This window comes from Pongo abelii, chromosome 9 (assembly GCF_028885655.2).
Source record: "Pongo abelii isolate AG06213 chromosome 9, NHGRI_mPonAbe1-v2.0_pri, whole genome shotgun sequence".
Classification (NCBI taxonomy): domain Eukaryota; kingdom Metazoa; phylum Chordata; class Mammalia; order Primates; family Hominidae; genus Pongo; species Pongo abelii.
In genome coordinates, this window is record NC_071994.2 from 22,880,470 (window position 1) to 22,899,981 (window position 19,512).

The 19,512-nt window shown below is 43.6% G+C and overlaps 1 protein-coding gene and 1 long non-coding RNA gene across 8 annotated transcripts in view; one reads left to right on the forward strand and one right to left on the reverse strand.

Moving 5' to 3' along the window:
• Positions 1-1,156: 1,156 nt before the first annotated feature.
• On the forward strand, positions 1,157-18,768 carry LOC129048626 (uncharacterized). Its single transcript, XR_008511130.1, has 3 exons — positions 1,157-1,273; positions 17,791-17,852; positions 18,457-18,768. It is a non-coding gene; the product is annotated as an uncharacterized LOC129048626 (long non-coding RNA).
• The window catches only part of EXT2 (exostosin glycosyltransferase 2), a 157,809-nt gene continuing 153,112 nt past the window's right edge, over positions 14,816-19,512 (reverse strand). For all 7 annotated transcript variants that reach the window (XM_054524455.2, XM_002821850.5, XM_054524456.2 and 4 more), the window contains one exon: positions 14,816-15,595. In XM_054524455.2, the coding sequence (XP_054380430.1) occupies positions 15,457-15,595 (139 nt within the window). In that variant the 3' untranslated portion in view covers positions 14,816-15,456. The remainder of the gene's footprint in view (positions 15,596-19,512) is intronic.

The window sequence follows — 19,512 nt, forward strand, 5'->3', positions numbered from 1 at the left end:
CTTGCTTTCCAGCGTGAAGGTGACTCACGAAGAGGCAGTCAGCCTCCAAGGGACCACTGTGTGGACAGTGAGTCATTTTTGTTGACCAAACCAGCTGACTCTTAAGTTCTCACATCTGAAGGATAGAAACAAGCCCTGTCCCTGCTTAGCTTACCGATGGAGGGGGGAGGATTAAGTGGACAATGTCCATGCATGGGCTTTGTAAGCCGATGTGGCATAGTGACATAAGGGACAATGATTACTCCCAGAGAACGACATCTCCTTCCAGCTCCCAGCTGTGAGTCTGATAACAACAACAACAACAAGCTCCTTTTCATCCTCTCTTTCCAACTATTTGAACATTGTTCTCTTGGAACCACATCTCAGATTTGATACCTGTGCCAGTGCATTCACATTCAGTATAGACCCAACTGGGTTTTAGGTTGACCTGGGCTGGGAGCTTGTTTTTTTTAAAAAATGACACCTGTCCTATATTAGGGCTCAGGGTCATGGTAGCACTTGGACGCTCCACACCAAATCACTGCCAAGTCACAGGGCAGGAATTGAAGCAGAGAGGGAGAAAAGTCATGTGCAAACCACATGCGAAACCACGGGGTGTTGTCTCTACCTCACGCCCCTGCTTCTTCCTGTGGGAGCTGAGCACCCCCGCCCCAAATCCCTCAGAGTCCAGATGAGCACCACTGCTGAAGAGGAAGACTGGCCTGATGGGTGACTTAGGCATCACGGAGGATGCAGGTAGCCCACCCCTGGGACCTGTGCCTCCGAGTGGTCTCTGGGGAGAACAACGACAAGGCCAGGGTCAGCAGGGCCTCCTCTGACTGTGGACTATGGCTCAGCCCTTCACTGGGTCTGACCACCCAGCACAGCTCGTTGTTCCCCAAGCCATCTAGGCCTTTTCACCTGGCCACACCACTGGACTTGCTATCTCTTCTTAGAATGCCTCTGTCTCCTCCCTGGATCCCCTCCAATGCACCCAGCCACTCTGCAGTGTATCCTCCAAATGATAGCACCCTCTGTAAAGCTCTTTCTTAAGCACATGCCCTCACCTCAACTTCCACCCCTAGGTCAAAGGCTGCCCCTCTGTGCCTCCACAAAACTGTTTGTGTCATAATACCATGATGGCACATAATACCGTATAAGTTATCTACTTGTCCATCTGACTTCCTCACATCCCTAAAAGGCTCTTCAAAGAGGAGACAGGCTGTGTTCACATCCGAATGCCTGAGAGAATAAGAATGTTAGGTAATGTGGGAATGAGTGAATGAATGGGAAGGTGAGAATAATGAGATGCTCTGTTTTGATTAAGGGTGGGAGGAGGGAGGTCAGAGGACACTCAGGGATTTGTTTTACAGACAGCTGGAAGCTGACTCAGCCCACTAGACATCTTCCTGGAGTGTCAGAGCCTCTGCTTGACCATGAACCTCATCCACCCCATTCCTCCAGGGTTCACATGCATTCAGAATAAGCTGTGGCCACAGCAGTAAACCTGGCCTCTTTATTTAGTGTTGCCGGGGTTGGGCCAGCACCGGTCAACACCAGGCCAGCTCCCCAAGATGGTGCAAGAGGTCCTGTGTCCAAGAGTGCGCATCTGGAAGCTTCTCCACTTGTCCCTGGGCTCAAAGCCCGCTTTCTCCAGCATCCCTGGATAATCCTCATGCCCTTAAGCCCTCCACTCTCAACTCCAGCTTCAGCGACCGGCTGAAGACAGCTCCTTTCCTGCCTTGGTGCCAACCCCAGCAGAAACCACTCTTGCCTTCAGCTCATCACCAATCCCATTGTCCCAGGTCTTGCTACAGACAACACAGCCAACCCCAGGGCTCCACAAGCTGGCTGGGCCTTGTGACAGCAGAATCTTCAATCTGGCGAGCACGGCGTAGAGTGGTGGTGGTACCTCTCCTTCCACAGGTCTAGACTTGCGTGCTCAGCAGCTAAGGAACAATAGGCTCTCCACAAATAGCCAGTTCCCCAAAATAGGGCTGACGGCAAACTGTGTATGTGCACAAGTGAGAAGATGCAAGTTAGCGCCAGAAGACAATGGGGTGTGAGAGTTGAAATTTTCCCAGGAATTCTGTGTGATTCCAAACGGATTTTTTTTTAAGCTCAACACAGACCAACAGGCTTGAGGAAGGGCAAACCTCCACAGGGAGCTTCAATTTATGAGCATGTGTACACCATGTGTTAAGGTGTTGCCTTAACTGGTTGGGAGAAAACCCACTGTACTGTCTGCATGAGATCTGCCTGGAACCCCAATCAGGATGTGGTTCTTAGATGTGCAGAGGACACAGTGTTCTTGCCCTGCCTCCTGGGATTTCTCTTTGGTTGCATCACAAGCCCCCTCTCCATCCCTTCTCTGTCCTCTCCCCACAGTGTACCTCTGTAATTTCCAGGCTCTTCTGGAAAGGAAGGGGCTCCCTGTAGCTATGATAGTAGGGCCAAGCTACACCATGGGAAAGAATGAAAATAAATGAGAGTGTGTATGTGTGTGTGCGTGTTGAGAGGACAGGGGAAGGGGATAAAAGCCTAAGGAAGGATGAAACACAAGGCAAACCATAGCTCTTCTCCAAGATAGGTATGGACAGAAAGCACTGTCCAGATGAAAGCATGGGAGAGCACTGGCCACGAACCCACGTGGTGAAGCAAGAGACAGGAGACATGAGTTTAAGAACTGACTTTGAAACTTACCTCTGTTACCTTCGGCAAGCCACAAAAATGCTTTCATTTTCAATTTTTTCTTCTGTAAAATGGGGATAACCAACTGTTTCCTGCTTATCTCATCAGGTGGTTACAAAGTCCAAAAGTTAAAATATTTGAAAATAGTGAAGAGTTGTACAGTGGGGGAATCATGCACACTGGAGGCTGGGAAGGCCAAAGGGTTGACTTCCATCCAAGTGGCTAAGGGCAGGGTGCCAAACATTGGATAACTGCTTCACAAGAGTGACACCATACTATGGAGCACTGGGAACATCCGATATTATGTTTATCAGATTGGCAGGGGTGGGGAGGCAGTGAGGGACCTGGGGGAGAGTAATGTATTAATCTGCTTGGGCTGCCTTAACAAAATACCACACAGTGGGTGGCTAACAGACGTTTATTTTCTCCTAGTTCTGGAGGCTAGAAGTCCATGATCCAGGTACTGGTAAATGTGGTTTCTGGCCTCTTTCTGGCTTATGTGAATAGAAGACTGACTTCTCTCTGTGTCCTCACATAGCCCTTCCTCTGGGTACACATGTAGATAGGTCTGATGCCCCTTCCTCTTTTAAGGACACCAGTCTTATTGGAGTAGGGTTCCACATTTATGACCTCACTTAACCTTTATTACCTCTTTAAAGGCGCTATCTGCAAATGCAGTTACATTGGGGGTTAGGCCTTCAGTATACGAAGGGAAGGCACACAACAAGCAGTGTGGCTGGTATGTGTTACAGGGGTGAGAGGAAGGCACAGAAATGGACAGGGGGCTGCTTTTCCCATCCCCATATCCAAAAGCGTCTCAGCATTCCCAGCAGCCATTCTGGTTCAGTGCCCTTTCACTTTCTACCCAGGCTACTGCTAAGTGGTTACATCTAATTCCCAGTCTCTCCCTGGTCCACTCCATCAACAATAGGGACGCCAAAACCCAGCTCTGATCCATCCCTTACCAGCACGTTAACCTGAACACCTTCACACAGCTTACAGACTGGAGTTCCGGCTCTTTCATATAGCCCTCAACTCCTGTTCAGCCTTGTTTCTAATTCCCCAGTCTGGGCTCTGTGCTCCTAAAAATCTAGGACATCCTTTATATTTTCCCATCTTCTTGTTTCCTTTCACTCCCCTCAGGTCGAATGCCTGCCCCAATGTGCATCTCTATTTGCTAAGGATTTTGCAATTATGTTCAGGAGGGTCATCGGTCAACACACCCCTGTCCACCTAATGCCCATCTTCATGCATTAGCTCTTCGCAGCCCCTTCAAGTGCCACCTCTTTGACCAAGTCAGAAATAATCCTACTCTCCTTCCACAGTAGGGAATGTGTGCAATTTGCCCTTTGTCATGCACTGCCTTATACGGCAGATAGGACTATAACTGATTAGTCTCCTGTGTTTATCAATTCAACGATGAGTTCCTCGAAGGCGGAAAAGATGTCTCCTTTGCCTGTTTGTCTGAAGCACCTGGCATGGCACCCCTCACACGGCCAGCATTTAATAAATGTCAGCCGCCTAGCTGGCAAGTCTGCATTCCATACCAAGAATGCACCAGACTGAGGCAATGGGACTGGAGGCATCCTAGATCCTGAGGCCCTAAGCAAATACCCAGGTTAAGGAAGGAAAGATACACCAGTCCAGGATAAAACCAAGGAACTGAGAATGATACTTTTTAACCATCAGCTTTTTTTTTTTTTAAATCAACACTTCATACATATAGTATGTACTCTTTTGTGCCTGGCATTTTTTTTTTGGCTCACCTGTTTTGGAAACTCATCCATGTTGTGTCACTCAGTAGTTCGGTATTTGTATTGCTGAGTTGTATTTCATTGTATGGATATACCAGAATTTGTCTATCCATTCATCTGCTCTTGAACATTTGACTTATTTCCAGCTTTTGGCTATTCTGAATACAGCTGGCTATGAACATTTGTATGCAAGTTTTTGTGTGGATATGTTTTCTATGTTGTTTTTTTTTAAATAATCCCGGTATGGAATTTTGTCAAATGCTTTTTCTATATCTAGTGAGACAATCACACAAATATTCTCTTTTACTCTATTGTGAATTACATTGATTTTCCAACATTCAGCCAACTTTGTATTCTTTAGTCTTGCTGTATCAATCTGCCAATATTTTGTTAAGGATTTTGCATTTATGTTCAGGAAGGCTACTGATCTGCAGTTTTCTTCTTGTAAGGTTTTCATCTGGCTTTGGTATCAGGGTAATAATGGCCATTTAAAACTCATTGAAACATACTTCCTCCCCTTCTATTTTCTGAAAAGGGTTTGAGTAAGATTGGTATTATTTCTTCCTTAATTGTTTGATAGATTTAGCCAGTAAAACTATATGGACATAGGTATTTCTTTGCAAAACATTTTAAATTACAGATTTCTTTAACAGATACAAGGGTATTCAGATTTTCCATTTCTTCTTCAGGCAGTTTTGTCAATTTGTGTCTTTCATGGATTGTGCTCATTTCATGTAAGTTACAGAAATTATTGTTATAAAGTTCATATTTCTTAGTCTGTTTGGGCTGCTATAGCAAAATATCTTAGACTGGTAATTTATAAACAATAGAAATTTATTGCTCACAGTTCTGGAGGCTGGAAAATCCAAGATCTAGGTTTTGGCAGATTTGGTGTCTGGGTAGGGCCCATTCCTTATAGATGGCACCTTCTAAGTGTCCTCACATGGTAGAAGGCACAAACGAGCTCTCTCTCAGGTCTCTTTTATAATGACACTAATCACATTCATGAGAGCTCTGCTCATGAGCTGATTACCTGCCAGATGCCCCACCTGCCAACACCAATGCACTGGGGATTAAGTTTCAACACATAAAATTGGAGTGGAGTGGGGTTGTGTGTGGGGAGGCTCACAAAAATTCAGATCATAGCAATGTATTATCCTCTTACTATGTTTAGAATCTGTTCCAATGTTCCCCTCTGATTCTTGATACTGGTAATTTGTATCTTAGTTCCTTTTTTTTTTTCCTTTAGTGGTCTTGAGCAGTTATTCATCTTTTACAAAGAACCGGTTTTTGATTTTTTCCATTGTTTTCCATTTTCTACTCCATTGATTTCTGTTCTTATCTTTATTCTTTCTACTTACTTTGGGTTTATTTTGATCCTTTTCCCAGTTTCTTAATGTAGACTTTTTTTTCTAGTTTAAACTCTTCAAGCTATAAATCTCTAAGTACCCTACAAATTTAATACAGTTTTCATTTTTACTCAAAATATTTTCTAATTTCCTTTTTGTCTTCATTAATCCATGCATTATTTAGAAATGTTATTTAATTCCTAACTATTTGGGATATTCTCAGATAGCTGTTACTGATTTCTAATTTAACTTCACTGTGGCCAGATAACTTTTTAATGTTTTCAATTCCTCTAAAATTACTGAGACTTATTTTTGTGTAACACATTTGAGGTAAATGTTGCATGTGCACTTAAGAAGAATGTGTGTTCAGCTACAGCAGATGAAGCGTTCTATAACTGCCAATTAAGCCAAGGTTGTTGACAATGTTATTCAGGTCATCTACATTTTTCTATCAACTTGTTATATCAGTTACTGAGAGAGGAGCATTGAAACATCTATATATAATTGTGGGTTTTCTATTTCTCTTTCAGTATTAATTTTTGATTTATATATTTTGAGGCACTGTTATTTAATGCACATGCATTTTAGGATTATTTTGTTCTGTCTTCTGGATGAATGGGCCTCTTTATCATTATGAAATGTTTCTCTTGCTCCCTGATGATATAATCACTGTCACTTTCTCATGACTAATATTTGTATAGTACATCTTTTCTACCCTTTTACTTTTTAAACTTAACTTTTATAGGGGTTTTCCTTGTAGACAGCATGTAATTGCTCTTGCTGCTTAATTCAGCCTGATAATCTCTGCCCTTTAATTACACTGTTTAGATCATTTACATTTAATGTAATTGGTGACATGTTTGGGTTTAACCCTATCTTGCTCTTTGTTTCCATTTGTTCCTTTTGTCCTTTGTTTACTCTTCTTTTCCTGCTTTTTGATTGAGTATATTTTTGATATTCCATCTCCAGTATTGCCTTATTAGCCTTGCCTCTTTTAAAAGTGATTTTTAGTGGTTGCTCTAGAGTTTACAGCATGCACTTTTAATTTATCACAGGTATCCTACAGACACCTTCCTGGTTTTCTTCCTAATTCACTGGCAATGACTTCGTCTCCTTTGCTGGTTCTTCTTTTTATTCTCTACCTGTAAATGTTAGAGTGGGCCTAGTACTTGGGCCCCTATCCTTGTCGCCTTTCTAACTACACTAATTCTCTGGGTAATCTTATCGAGTCCTAGGGTTTTAAATCCCATCTTTATTTTCAGTCATAACTTTTCCTCTGAGCTCTAGATAACAAACTGTTTAAATGACACTATACCTTAGATGTTCAATAGACATCTTAAACTTAACATGTTCAAAGTAGAGCTCTTGATTTTTCTCTCTCAACATTTCCTTGCCCTCACCCTGTTCAGTCTGACATATTTCAGCTCATGGTATCATGCAGTTACTAAGGATAAAAACCTTGGAGTTACCTGTGAATCCTCTTTTGTTTTCATCTCTTAAATTTAATTCATCAGTACATCCAATAAACTCTACTTCCAATATAACTTCTCACCACATCTGCTGCTACCATCCTAGTTTAGGTCACCATTTCTTATTTGGGGTCCCTAAGATAGTGTCCTAGCTGAATTCCTTTCTTCTACTGTTGCTTACAGCCTACTGTCCACTCAGTAGCAGGGATAACCTTTTTAAAAATGCCATTCAGATATGTCACTCTCTTGCTTAAAACTATCCAGTGTCGTCCCATCACACTCATAGTAAGACTCTAGAATCCTTTTGGCCCATATGATCCTAATACAATTTGGTACCAGCCTACCTTTCTGGCATCGTCATCTATCATGCTCTCCATACTCAATATGCTTCAGACATTATTCTTACAGTTCTTAAAATAAGCTGAGCTTGTTCCTGCCTGAGGGTCTTTATACCAGCTCTTCCCTCTGCCTGCTGTGCTCATGGTTCACTCCCCAACATTTACATTTGTGCTTAAATATCACCTCTGATCAACCTACCTAAAATATCTCCAAGTCATTATCCACATGTAGTACTCTGCTTTATTTTCTTCACAGCATTTATTGACATTTGAAATTATATTCAGTTACTTGTTTTGGTTATCTTCCTCATTAGAATGTAAGCTTGACGAAAGTAGGTACATTGTTTTGTTCAGTGCCATATCCTCACACCAAGAACAGTATCTGGCACACAATAACTGCTCAATAAGTATTCGTTGACTGAAGGAACCCATCACATCAGGTTTTTTATTTTTTAAGGGAAAAGAATCTTTTTAAGACAATAGACTTAAAAACATAAATGAAAATTTACTTTCTTCTGGTCCTTTCTCTGGAAGTAAATTAAATTTTGTTGTCAGATGCAATTCTCTTCAGTAATAGCCTTCAGGTTCAGATTGTGAGCATGAAAAGATTTCTTTACTGAATGATTTAACCAGAGTAATCTGTACCGAGAAGTAAATAGTCACAGCCCAAGGTGAGAAACAATGTTGTGTCCTGCTCATAATGGTCTCATGGGATACTTCTGTTGTGCTGTTAAGGCCTAAAAGAACCAAAAATCATTCCTCAGGAAGTTCTCCCTCCAGGTATTTCCTAACCCCCAGACTTCCACAGAGCATATAATACACTGCAGTGGACTTCCAAATGTTTCCTTTCTATTCCAACCTCATCCAAAGTCATCCTCTCCATTGAGATGGTATAGATGACATGAGAGTTGAAAGAGCATCAATCTCTTATTAATGGATATTCATCATTATGACTTCCAAAGAAGGGCCAGGGTACAACTGGCAACTGGAAGGTGCTATGAGAAGAGAAAAAAAAATCCTTGAATTCTCCATGCATTAGACAAGGTGGAGTTAATGGAACCCTCATTTGGCCAAGTTGTAAGATATCAAACCAACTGGTGACAAAAAGGCTGTTAGGAAAAAAATTATTGGAACTAAATCCAGAAAACAGGACAAAGTATTTTGGTGCAGGGTAGACAGAAGAGAGGAGATCAAGGTGAGCCCCCAAGGATCTACTAGAGAAAGACTATTGGAAATCCTATAGGAGCTGCTGCCACCAATGTACAATTTTCGTTAATTACCTCAATTGTGGCTGTTATCCCCTTAATGAGAAACATAACTTTACTTCTAAGCAGGCAGTGACGCTGGCAGAAAGTTGAAACCTGAAAATCAGCAGATACAGGGTTGCATACAGCCCTTTCTATTGAAATTAAGCCACATAGAAAACACAGGGAGAGGACTCCAAATAGCTTCAGACAGCAGCCAGCCATGCAGGGCCCTCACCAGGCACCGGATGGACGCTCTCTGGACTCCTCAAAAGAGGCCCAAATCACAAGTGCTCATTTCAATAACGTAAGAAAATAAACATGGGGCTTATTTATAGCACAGGAAAGGGACTGGGGCAAGAGAACTGCTCATTTGGTAATCCACCCTGACGGGGCCAGATAGGATCCAGACCCCCAGGCTCTCTGGTAACAGGGTAAGCAGAAATAGGGGCCGGAAGAGGGCTGGCTGCCAGCATCACCAGGTACAATCTGGTAAACGATCTGGTTAATAAAAGGAGAAGAGATATGATACATCATTTCATCTCACCAACTCAGGCATAAGTGCTCTTGCTGTCTCCAATTTCTGGCTGAGGAAACTAAGGCATGGTCAAGGGAAGACACTGTGAGAAAAGCACATTTTAAGGCTTCTTGCATCCTCCATACACTGGAGAAAATGGGGTTAATGGAATCCTCATTTACAGCTGGGACTAAAACATACATGTGTAGAGTCCTGGGCCACTGATGGACTCACATCATCTTACCAAGCTCAAGAACTCCCACTAGAACTGGAGCTCAAGAACAGGATAGGGACACTGTCTTAGTCAACTCTAATTGCTATATCTCCTGGGCCTACCACACTGCCTGGCAAAGAAAACATTTTCTCTTTTTTTTTTTTTTGAGAGGGAGTCTTGCTCTGTCGCCCAGGCTGGAGTGCGGTAGCACGATCTCGGCTCACTGCAAGCTCCGCCTCTCAGGTTCATGCCGTTCTCCTGCCTCAGCCTCCCGAGTAGGTGGGACTACAGGCGCCCGCCACTATGCCCAGCTAATTCTTTGCATTTTTAGTAGAGATAGGGTTTCACCGTGTTAGCCAGGAGGGTCTCGATCTCGTGACCTCATGATCTGCCCGCTTTGGCCTCCCAAAGTGCTGGGATTACAGGTGTGAGCCACCATGCCCAGCCAAAGACTACATTTTCATGAGAAAATGAATAGTTAGCATAACAGAATGACTGAATAAATGTTCTCTTCCCTCATCTGGATCAGTAACTAGTTGGTTGGTCTTCAGCTGTGCTAACCAGAAAACCAAATGTTCCTTGAGTTGATGCTTGGGTATAGCAGCCAATGATATATTTGCAGCTATAAGTAAAAGTCCAAATAAATATATTCTAAAGGGAAGGTTCTATATGGTGGCAAGGCCTGACTGGTGGCTTTGGTCTAAGACATATGGATCCCTCCTCTGTCAGTCACTCCCACCCCACCTGCAATTCCTGAGAGGTTGTCCACAAGATGGGGCTTTGCTGAGGAAGCCTCTAGCAGACACAGCTGCCTGGTACTTCTTGAGAACTACCTTGTCTTCTGTCTGATAGTTCTGTGCCTTTCAGGGAGAGTGGGAAGAGATGCAACCAGTGGTCCAATCAATTGAGAGCAGAAGAAAGAAAAAAGCGCAATCCTGGGCCAGGCATGGTGGTTCACACCTATAATCCCAACACTTTGGGACGCTGAGGCAGGAGGATCACTTGAGCCCAGGAGTTAGAGACCAGCCTAGGCAACATAGTGAGGCCCCATCTCTCCAAAAAAATAAAAAAATTAGCCAGGTGTGGTGGTGCACGCTTTTAGTTTCAGATACTTGGAAGGCTGAGATGGGAAGACTGCTTGAGCCCAGGAGTTTGAGGCTGCAGCGAGCCATGATCACAGCACTGCACTCCAGCCTATGGGACAGAGTGAGACTGTTTCCAAAAAAAAAAAAAAAAAACTCTACCCTGAAATGGTTGCAAATGTGAAGAAACAAAATGCCAGATACAGACGCTGGTGACTCAACTATTTCTTGAAAAGGAAAGAGACCTGGAAGCTTGGGAGAGGGGGCCAAACTTTCTCTGGTCGTCTTCCCACTGTTACCAGCAATGGTAAGCCAGAAATTGAAAGAATGACACAAGGTTGCCTGTACAGACCCACATACCCTCCCAGGAAATTGGGGAAGCTCGGCATCCCTAACAGTCCATTTAATGGAGGTGGAAAAGAGGCTGTGGCTTGAGCTTACAATGCCCTCACCCAGTCTTCAGATGAACTCACAGCTCCCACCCTAAAATGAGGGGGAAACATTAAAATTTAGAGTGGGTCTTGCCTGCCTGACTTTCCTCTGCCAAGATAAGCTCAATAAGGCCTGTTCACAGATGATGCATGGCTGGTATAATGGGACCAAATGCTGCCCTTGATTCTACTCAAAAGTAAAAAGTGGGTGAGTACCAAACACAGGCCGAGGAGCTCCAGGGCTTGGACAGAGCTCAGGGGTGAGGTGAGTAGGGGCAGGCCCCACAGGTTTCATATGCCTCCAGGCCCTGCAGTGGAAAGCTCAATTTGCTTTCAAAGTCTCTCTGGATGGAAGCTGCTGCCAATATGGTTAACACTCCTGCCAGAACTGCTCCTCAGGAAGCGGCTGGAGGAGATATGGGGCCAGTTTAGCATTCTCTACTCTGCCTCTCTGTGCCAGGGCTGCTTGGGCAACAGCCCACTGTGGCTTCTCTTGCTGCAATGGAAGAGTACCTGAGCCAAGAGAAATGGAAAAAGCAGCATACCCCCAAAGGAGCTACAAAGCAAAGGAAACACACCAGGCTCAGGATGGGTGGCTGATGGGAAGTCTCCAACACCCAAAGCCTTTACCCTATCAGCTGGGTCCTCACAGGATCTAACTGCAGAGCTAGGAAGAGCCTTCCCAGAACCCAACCACTTCCCGAACTCAGTCTTTGCTTCATCTACTTTCTGATTACTATCTTGGCTGAAAACTATCAAAGGTTCTTGGATTTTAACCTCAAATCAACTTCAGAACCTGTGGCTAGAAACGTGCTATCTTTCAGTGATAAAGATGCTCTAGTTTCCTCCTGGCATGGTGCCTGTCAGAGGCTATCATCCTAGAAGGAAGCTAGGATCACAGGGTTATTAGCAACACCTTTGGCCAATGACAGCAAAGAGGGAGCTTGTCTCTTCCAGCTCCCAGTGTGCGTCAGCACAGACCAGCATGATGGTCACTATTTTCCAAAGGCAGCAGAGAAACCAGCACTTAAAAACCATGAGTTCAAAGCCCAGCTGGAAGTAGATGAGGCTTTGGCAGAGAAACCAGGGTCGTCAGAGCTTTGAACTTGATGACACTGAGTAAAGGATACAGTGGTTGAGCGTGGGGGCTCACACCTGTAATTCCAGCACTTTGGGAGGCCAAGGCATGCGGATCACCTGCGGTCAGGAGTTTGAGACCAGCCTGGCCAACGTGGTAAAACCCTGCCTCTACTAAAAATACAAACAAATTAGCCGGGCGTGGTGGCAAGCACCTGTAATCCCAGCTACTCAGGAGGCTGAGGCAGGAGAATCGCTTGAACCTGGGAGGCGGAGGATGTAGTGAGCCGAGACCATGCTATTGCACTCCAGCCTGGGCGACAAGAGCAAGACTCTGTCTCAAAAAAAAAAAAAAAGGATACAGCAGAGCATCACTGGCAGGAAAGAACACAAGATTCTGACAACTAAAGTTGCTGTTTTCCTCTTTAATTCTCCCAGAAAATGGGGTTTATACTTAAATGTGTGAGGGTTGGTAAAATACATGAGATAAACATTTTAACAACTATGTACTATTAATCAGCAAAATAAAAAAGTATTTCCAGCCCTGGCATTCCAAGCAGGCCCATCCCAGTTAGGTCCCTGGGGGCAAAGTCAGTGGCTCAGTGTGCACTTGGGCCAGGGCCAGTTCAAGTTCGTTTTCTCTATAGGCCAGTAAGATGTGTTTCTTTAAAAAGATTTCTTAATCTAAAACCAGCTGTTGTCTGCTGTAGGCCAGAACACGACATTTTAATTAGCATGATTGTTCCGCTTCTGAAATCAGGCTCTATGGCATCCCAAGGACAGATGATCCTGACCTAAGCTTATGGATGAGGTCTGCTGGTTAGCAGCTCAGAAATACTCTAACAATAAAGTGGAATCCCTAGCCCACTCTGAATCCATGAATCACCATCACCTGCTATATCCCTGTCCTGAATTTCTATGGTGACTGTACCACCTATCTGTTCATAGGGTAACATCACCTTTGAGGTTGTTTCAAGTGCCTAGGATACAATGCTCCTTCTTTAACATAAATTGTTTTATGCTATGTTGCAAGATCTAACACCCAATATTCCTAGGAGTAATGAGGTACTTTAAATGGAGTTGTAATGCCTTTAAAGTCCAGTGACTCCTATGATGATGATAAAGTCACACAGCTCTCTAGGGCTCACAATGAACTCAGATGAAAGAGTTCCTCTTCCCAAATCAAAGGACTATCAAGATTTTAAAAAATAAAAATTTAAAAATGTACCCTTTGGGAGAGAAGCTGCATTAGAAACCAGCCACTAAGGTAGTGCATTCAATGATGAGCAAAAGGGCAGAAATATCTGAAGAAGCCAGGGCAATATGACACATACACAATGCCAGCACAGTCCATAGCTTTCAGCAGAGATTTCAATGTAAGACCCTCCCCTATACCTGCCCCACATCTTGGAAAACAAACTAGAAAACCCCTAGAAAGGTTAGAGGTCCTCACTGTGCTTGTCAGCCTCTGGTACCTAGGTGACAACAGAAATATTTTTCCTTGCTTTCTATCATATCGTCCCCAATATTATGAATATATGAGACAAAAATGCTTTCCCATGTCTCCTACTGACCAGTACACATTACCCAAATCAAAAGTATTTGGCAAGCACCTGTGTTTGCTGCTGTCAGAAACTGAAAAAAATCACTTCAGTTTCTGCATTTGCAAAATGAACATCTGCAGCTTCAGTTTCTGCATTTGCAAAATGAACAAACTGGATGAGATGATCGCTTGCCCCCTTTGGCAATAATAGTCCATGATTCGATCACTCATTCAAATGAAAGAAGACAAAACTCTTATGATTTCCACTTCCAACTTTGCTACTTCTGAAATTTTCTTTGACTTCTCAAAGTCTGGGGAACACATCTGAAGTGACTCTTGATGAAACCACAGCATAATAACTGCCCACCTTCATGTCACTCAACAGAACAATGGATGGTGTATGAGTGACGTTGACTGGCAAAACAACTAGGTTTCTGTAATTATATCCATATTCTAAGCAAATTGTTATGCATTTTGTGTTTTGGGGACATATGTTATGGCTAAAGCCCAAACTGTGGCTAATCTTAATATTAGAGCCAGATAAATCTGTTTCGAATCCATAACATTTAACATTTGCCAGGGTAGATTTGTTCATCAACTGAGCTTAAAGAGGTATAATTCACACATGTGCAGTATTAGTAAATGCTGAAATTTAATAATTTAAATATACCAGCAACTGTTGCAAAGCAGTTGTATAGCAGCATTTAACGTTAGCCAGAACCTCCCTGGCTAATGTTAAGTTTATACCAAAGGAATGAGAGAAATTTTGGCATCCCCTTGGGATGGGGGTCACAATTCCCACAACTTTTACGGGTACCAGCTAGAGCGACTCCTTGTATGGCTAGTACAGACCCTCTGTTTTTCTCTGACAATACCTTTAAAACATTGACCGGATCTAATCAGGAAGCAAACAGATTCCTCTGGAGGTTTCTGAGTCATCTGCTCTTAAAACGGTTATGATTTGGGACCTTCTTATGCTTGATGCAGAGGGTATCAGACATTCCTCCTGGCGTGTGTTCCCAGACATGGGCAGAAGACTGTTGTCAGGCCAAAGACGGAGTTAAATATATCAAGGGAGAAAGGTGGTTCCTTGGACTATCAGGAATTGGTGTTTAAGACACAGTAGAAAAAGGAATAAAAAATAATTTTAATCATATCAAAAAGCCAAACCAAAGAGGAATCGTTCATGGAACTGACAGGATCCTGACTCAGCAGCTGGTGCTCTTCCCGTGCACAAGCCCAGCACTCCAGGTCCCAAGGCATTTATCAAATCCCACCAAGATGTTTGGCTTTTGCACCAAATTCTGGGTTTGGTTCCCCGAAAGAATTCACTGATGTAAATGACTAAAAGTGAGGTCTGGGTACCCTTTACATGATTCCCCAGACCTCAAATGGGCTAACAGGCTTCTCTTCTCCAGCAGTCTTCCCGCCCGTGAAGTTTCCTTCCAGATTGTTACACGGAACTGAAAACAAGGGGAGCCTCAGCTGGATTTAAATCTGGAGCATGCCACAAAGGCTTCCACTTGGCATTTTCGAGAACCCATCAGAGATCACAAGAAATACAAGAACAGAGGTTGCATAGCTCGAGGTGCTTGGATATTCATTCTAGGTTCTTGTTCTTGAGAAAGTGGGTTAGGTGGGTACATGCCAAGATCCAAGGAGGTCAACCTTCCACCCTTAACCTACTACTCTGATATCAGAGTGCTGGGAGGCCTTGTTCTCTCCCTCTGTCCCAGCCTCACATTCAGACCTCCACCAAAGGCACGTTTCATAAGCTGCCAATGTTGGGGAAGCTCTTCAGTTTCTCAGGAAAGTCATCTTTGTACAGGACAGGGTCAGCTCGGTGTTCCACCACCTTGAGAGGCATGGTCCCGAAGACTGAAGCAAACTTGTTGATGCACTCTGACCTGTGGGGTTTGGAGAGGAGGTGGGAAGGAGGGGTTTGAGCAGAATGAGAAGGATGGGGGCAGGGAGAAAAGATAATATGTTCAAGAGGTTGAGAGATAACAGCAAAATACATAATGTTCAATATCAACAAAAAAAGCTCAAGTAGCCACAGTCTGCTCCCAGGTTCTTAAAAAGGTTGACAGGTGCGGAAAAAAGAGGTGAACTGGGGGTACTTGGACTATTAGTTCAGTGGGAGAACGTGAACAGGAGATGCTGCTTGGAGGCCACGGGCCTGCAAAGGTCAGAGTATCTTTTCCCCTCCCCCTCAAATTCCAGTCATTCCTCCAGCTCAGTGTGAGAGGGCCTCAAACCAAGGTGGATTAGCTGCCAACAATTCTTAACCCCATCTCTGCCAGCTAAGAGAAGGCAAAGGATGGAAAGAAAAAAAACTACTTGGATCCGAGCTTCAGTTTACTGAAGTTTAAAAGGCAGAGGAGAGATCTTGCTCACAAAGTGATGAAAGGCCAAAAAAAAAAGGTGACAGGGCCAAATTTCAAACAATAAACACTTCATTCATTCAACCAACATTGACGGAGGGCCTGTAAGTGGCAATTTCTGGGAATTATGTCAATCTGCACAATCTTCTGTGAAAGCTGAAGTTCACATAGGACAGCCTTCATAATTTTCATCATTTTTGTCACTCCCATGTCAGAACTTTTAGCAACAACTACTTCAGTGCCAGTGCAGCGCAGCACTGCCGGAGGAGGGGAGAGGCTGTCTCCCTAACTCCACCTTACCCCCAAAGCCAGCCTTCTCAGAGGTGAGCAGGTCAGGCATGTGTTCGGCAGTGGCTCTGGTCAATCAGGCCAACTGAGTGTGACAGCTGGGTAATGAGGACGCTTCAGCATTAGGCCAGGGGGAGAACAAGCCTGGAAAAGCTGCTTTTGAAGTCAAGGGGAACTCAAGGATGGATTTCAGAAAGGTCAACACTCTTGCCTCAGTCGGGCCCAGGACATCTGAGAGCACTACAAAAAGAACAAACTTCTCTCTTGGTCATTATGTTTCTAAAAAAATTTGTTATTATTTCATTTTGAGCTTTTAACTCATAATATCATCATGTCCACCAACACCACAAAGCAACAACTACTATTTACTGTATGTTCCAAGCTGTGTTAAAATTGCTTTCTATGCATTAATAATGCACTTAATCCTCACAACAACCCTATGGGGTAGGACGATCATTCCCATTTTATAATGGGAAGACTGAGGTACAGAGAGGACATATAAATGTTCAAAGGTCAAATAACTAGAAAAAGCTAGAGCCAAAGCAGGCATTCTGGCTTCTGAGGCAAAAGTCTTAATTAGATGATACAAATGTACTTATTAACACAATTCTAGGGTCCAATGAAGGGGACTGGAAATTAACAACTGCTGAGCACCTATTATGTGACCGATAATTTACATACATATCTCATGGATTGCTTAACGTAATCATCCCCCATACTCATCACCCCCCTTGCCCAACTATTGGGTTTATAGTAGCCTCATGTATGGGTTAAGAAATTAAGGTTCAGAGAGGTTAAGTAACTTGCCCAAGGACCCAGGGGTAGAACGTGGTGGAACTGGGTTTTAAACTCAGGTTTGAGCTGGCAATAGAGCCTGCTCTTTGGATTACACTCTACCATTACACGCCAGTGACTGAGTTTCCCTCCTGCTGGAAGTCTTCTGAGACTCAGGAGGTGGTGTTCCTAGTTCCAAATTGAAGGGAGACTGGGAAAAGATGGATGAACTTTAACAAAGTGAGGTGGACCAAACGTGGGACAACAGCTTCCCTCTCTTCAAATTATGGGGTCAAAGCATGGCAGATAAAATCAAATCTCTCCAAGGTTTTACTTTTGACTATTGTTCCACCTGTAAATATGTCCAGATTCTTCTCATTTCTAGTTATGCATACAGACTCTGGCCGGCAAAGCCCAGCTGTTCCCAGCATAGGTACTAGCAAGTATGTATTAAAGAAGAATCCTGGTTCTTGGCAGAGGATAGTGGTTCCATGGCCCTGTAGAGAGTATTAAGGACAATGTCTCCTCTGTAACTAGATCTGCCAACAGGAATGGGTCATAGGCAAGAAGCCACTGGGGCTCAGGCCAGCTTGATTTGTTGACAGCTGCCCCTGGCTAACCCAAGTCTAGTGAGTACTTCTTTCTCCTTCACACAGGCCCACATTGGAGAAGCGGCAGGCCTCCGCTGAATGGTCAAGGTCCTTAACTCTCCTGCCAGGTAATAACAGTGCTTCCTCCTTTCTTTTCACATAGGGGGTCTGGGTTGGAGAGCAGGTTAGGGGAGCCAGGACTTTGGCTGGTTGCCGGTGGCCCACATGAGCTGTTGTCAGGGGTCCGGCTACCATGTCAGTAACCATTCTCCTGTGTTGGTTTTCCAATCAAGTATAAACATACCAAGAACTGCCAGTGACTCTCTCTGAAGTGATGAAGGTGTCTGGGGAAGAAAGAACTAATAGTTTTCTATTTTCCTTTCAAACACATATCATTACTTAAAGTAACCAGGAGTCTTTAGGACTAACACTGGGGAAACTGGGAAGGAAACTAACATTCCCAGGTCCTGTGCTACAGGCTTTCCTGTATCACTACTTCATTTATCCCCACACATAACAGCTTGGGTATAAAGATGCTCAATAAATATTTGTTGAACCTATGAATGGACATTGTAATTTGACAGATATTAATATCCCTATGTTAGGAGATGAACAGATTGAAGTTCGGATAAGGTAAAGTCAATTTCCTTGTCAGACAGCTAGTAAGTGTGGCAAACTCATCATCAGAATAAAGATTAGCCTAATTCAAAATACTATGTTCTTTTTCTTAAGTCAATACCGTCTGCCTGTCATATTGCCCTAACCTTGGTGAAGACACTTGTCAAAATGAACAGCGACACATGCTTCTGACTCTTAAAGAACTAACAGCAGATCCTGGAAATGGAAGCTGGGTAGTAATGGAAGCTACTCTCCTACACAACTGAGATTTCTGATCCCAGACCCTCAAACATAGGAATAAATGAGCTACTGAACCACAAAACCCAACACAAGGTCACACACACTTGTAAAGTGGCTAACTGCTTTCATTGTTTTGCGTAAAATGTGTATTCTACAAAGATTATTATTAAAAATAAAACAGCTGGGCATGGTGGCTCATATTTATAATCCCAGCTACTCAGGTGGCCGAGGCAGGAGGCCTGTTTGAGGCCAGGAGACCAGCCAAAGACAGGGGGAGGGAAGAGGAAGGAAGGATGGATTCTACGGTTGTAACACCATCTCTTTATCTACCCAAGATGGCTTAACTCATGTCTTCTTCCCTCCCTATCTAAATGCCTTATTTAATAATTCAGTGACTCAGTTTTTAATATAAATAGTTTTGTTCCCAGTTGCTAATTTATTTCCAGATTTGTTCCCTTCTACTCTCTGTTAAATTTCTCAAAAGGGTAGTTTACATTCACTAACTCTACTTCCTCACCGTCGACTCATACTCTATAACCCTTTGGCTTCATACTCTATGACATTATTATTATTTTTTTTACAGATGGGGATTTTGCTATGTTGCCCAGGCAGGAGTGCAGTGGCTATTCACACAGGTGCAACTGTAGAGTGATACTGCCTTGAACTCCTAAGCTCAAGTGATCCCCTTGCCTCAGCTTCCCGAGTAGCTGAGACTACAGGTGCCCACCACCACACCTGGCTATTATTTTTGTAAGGTACCAACAACCATTGAATTCAAAGACCTTCTCCAGCCTGCCTGTTCCTTGTTCCTTCCGTGCTTCTGAGCACTGTATATCCTGGTTCTCTCCTGGCCTTTCCAGTGGTTGCCTCTCTGTTTTCAGTTACTCTTTGTGTCTCCTAAATGTCAGAATTTCCCAAGAGTCTGCCTTT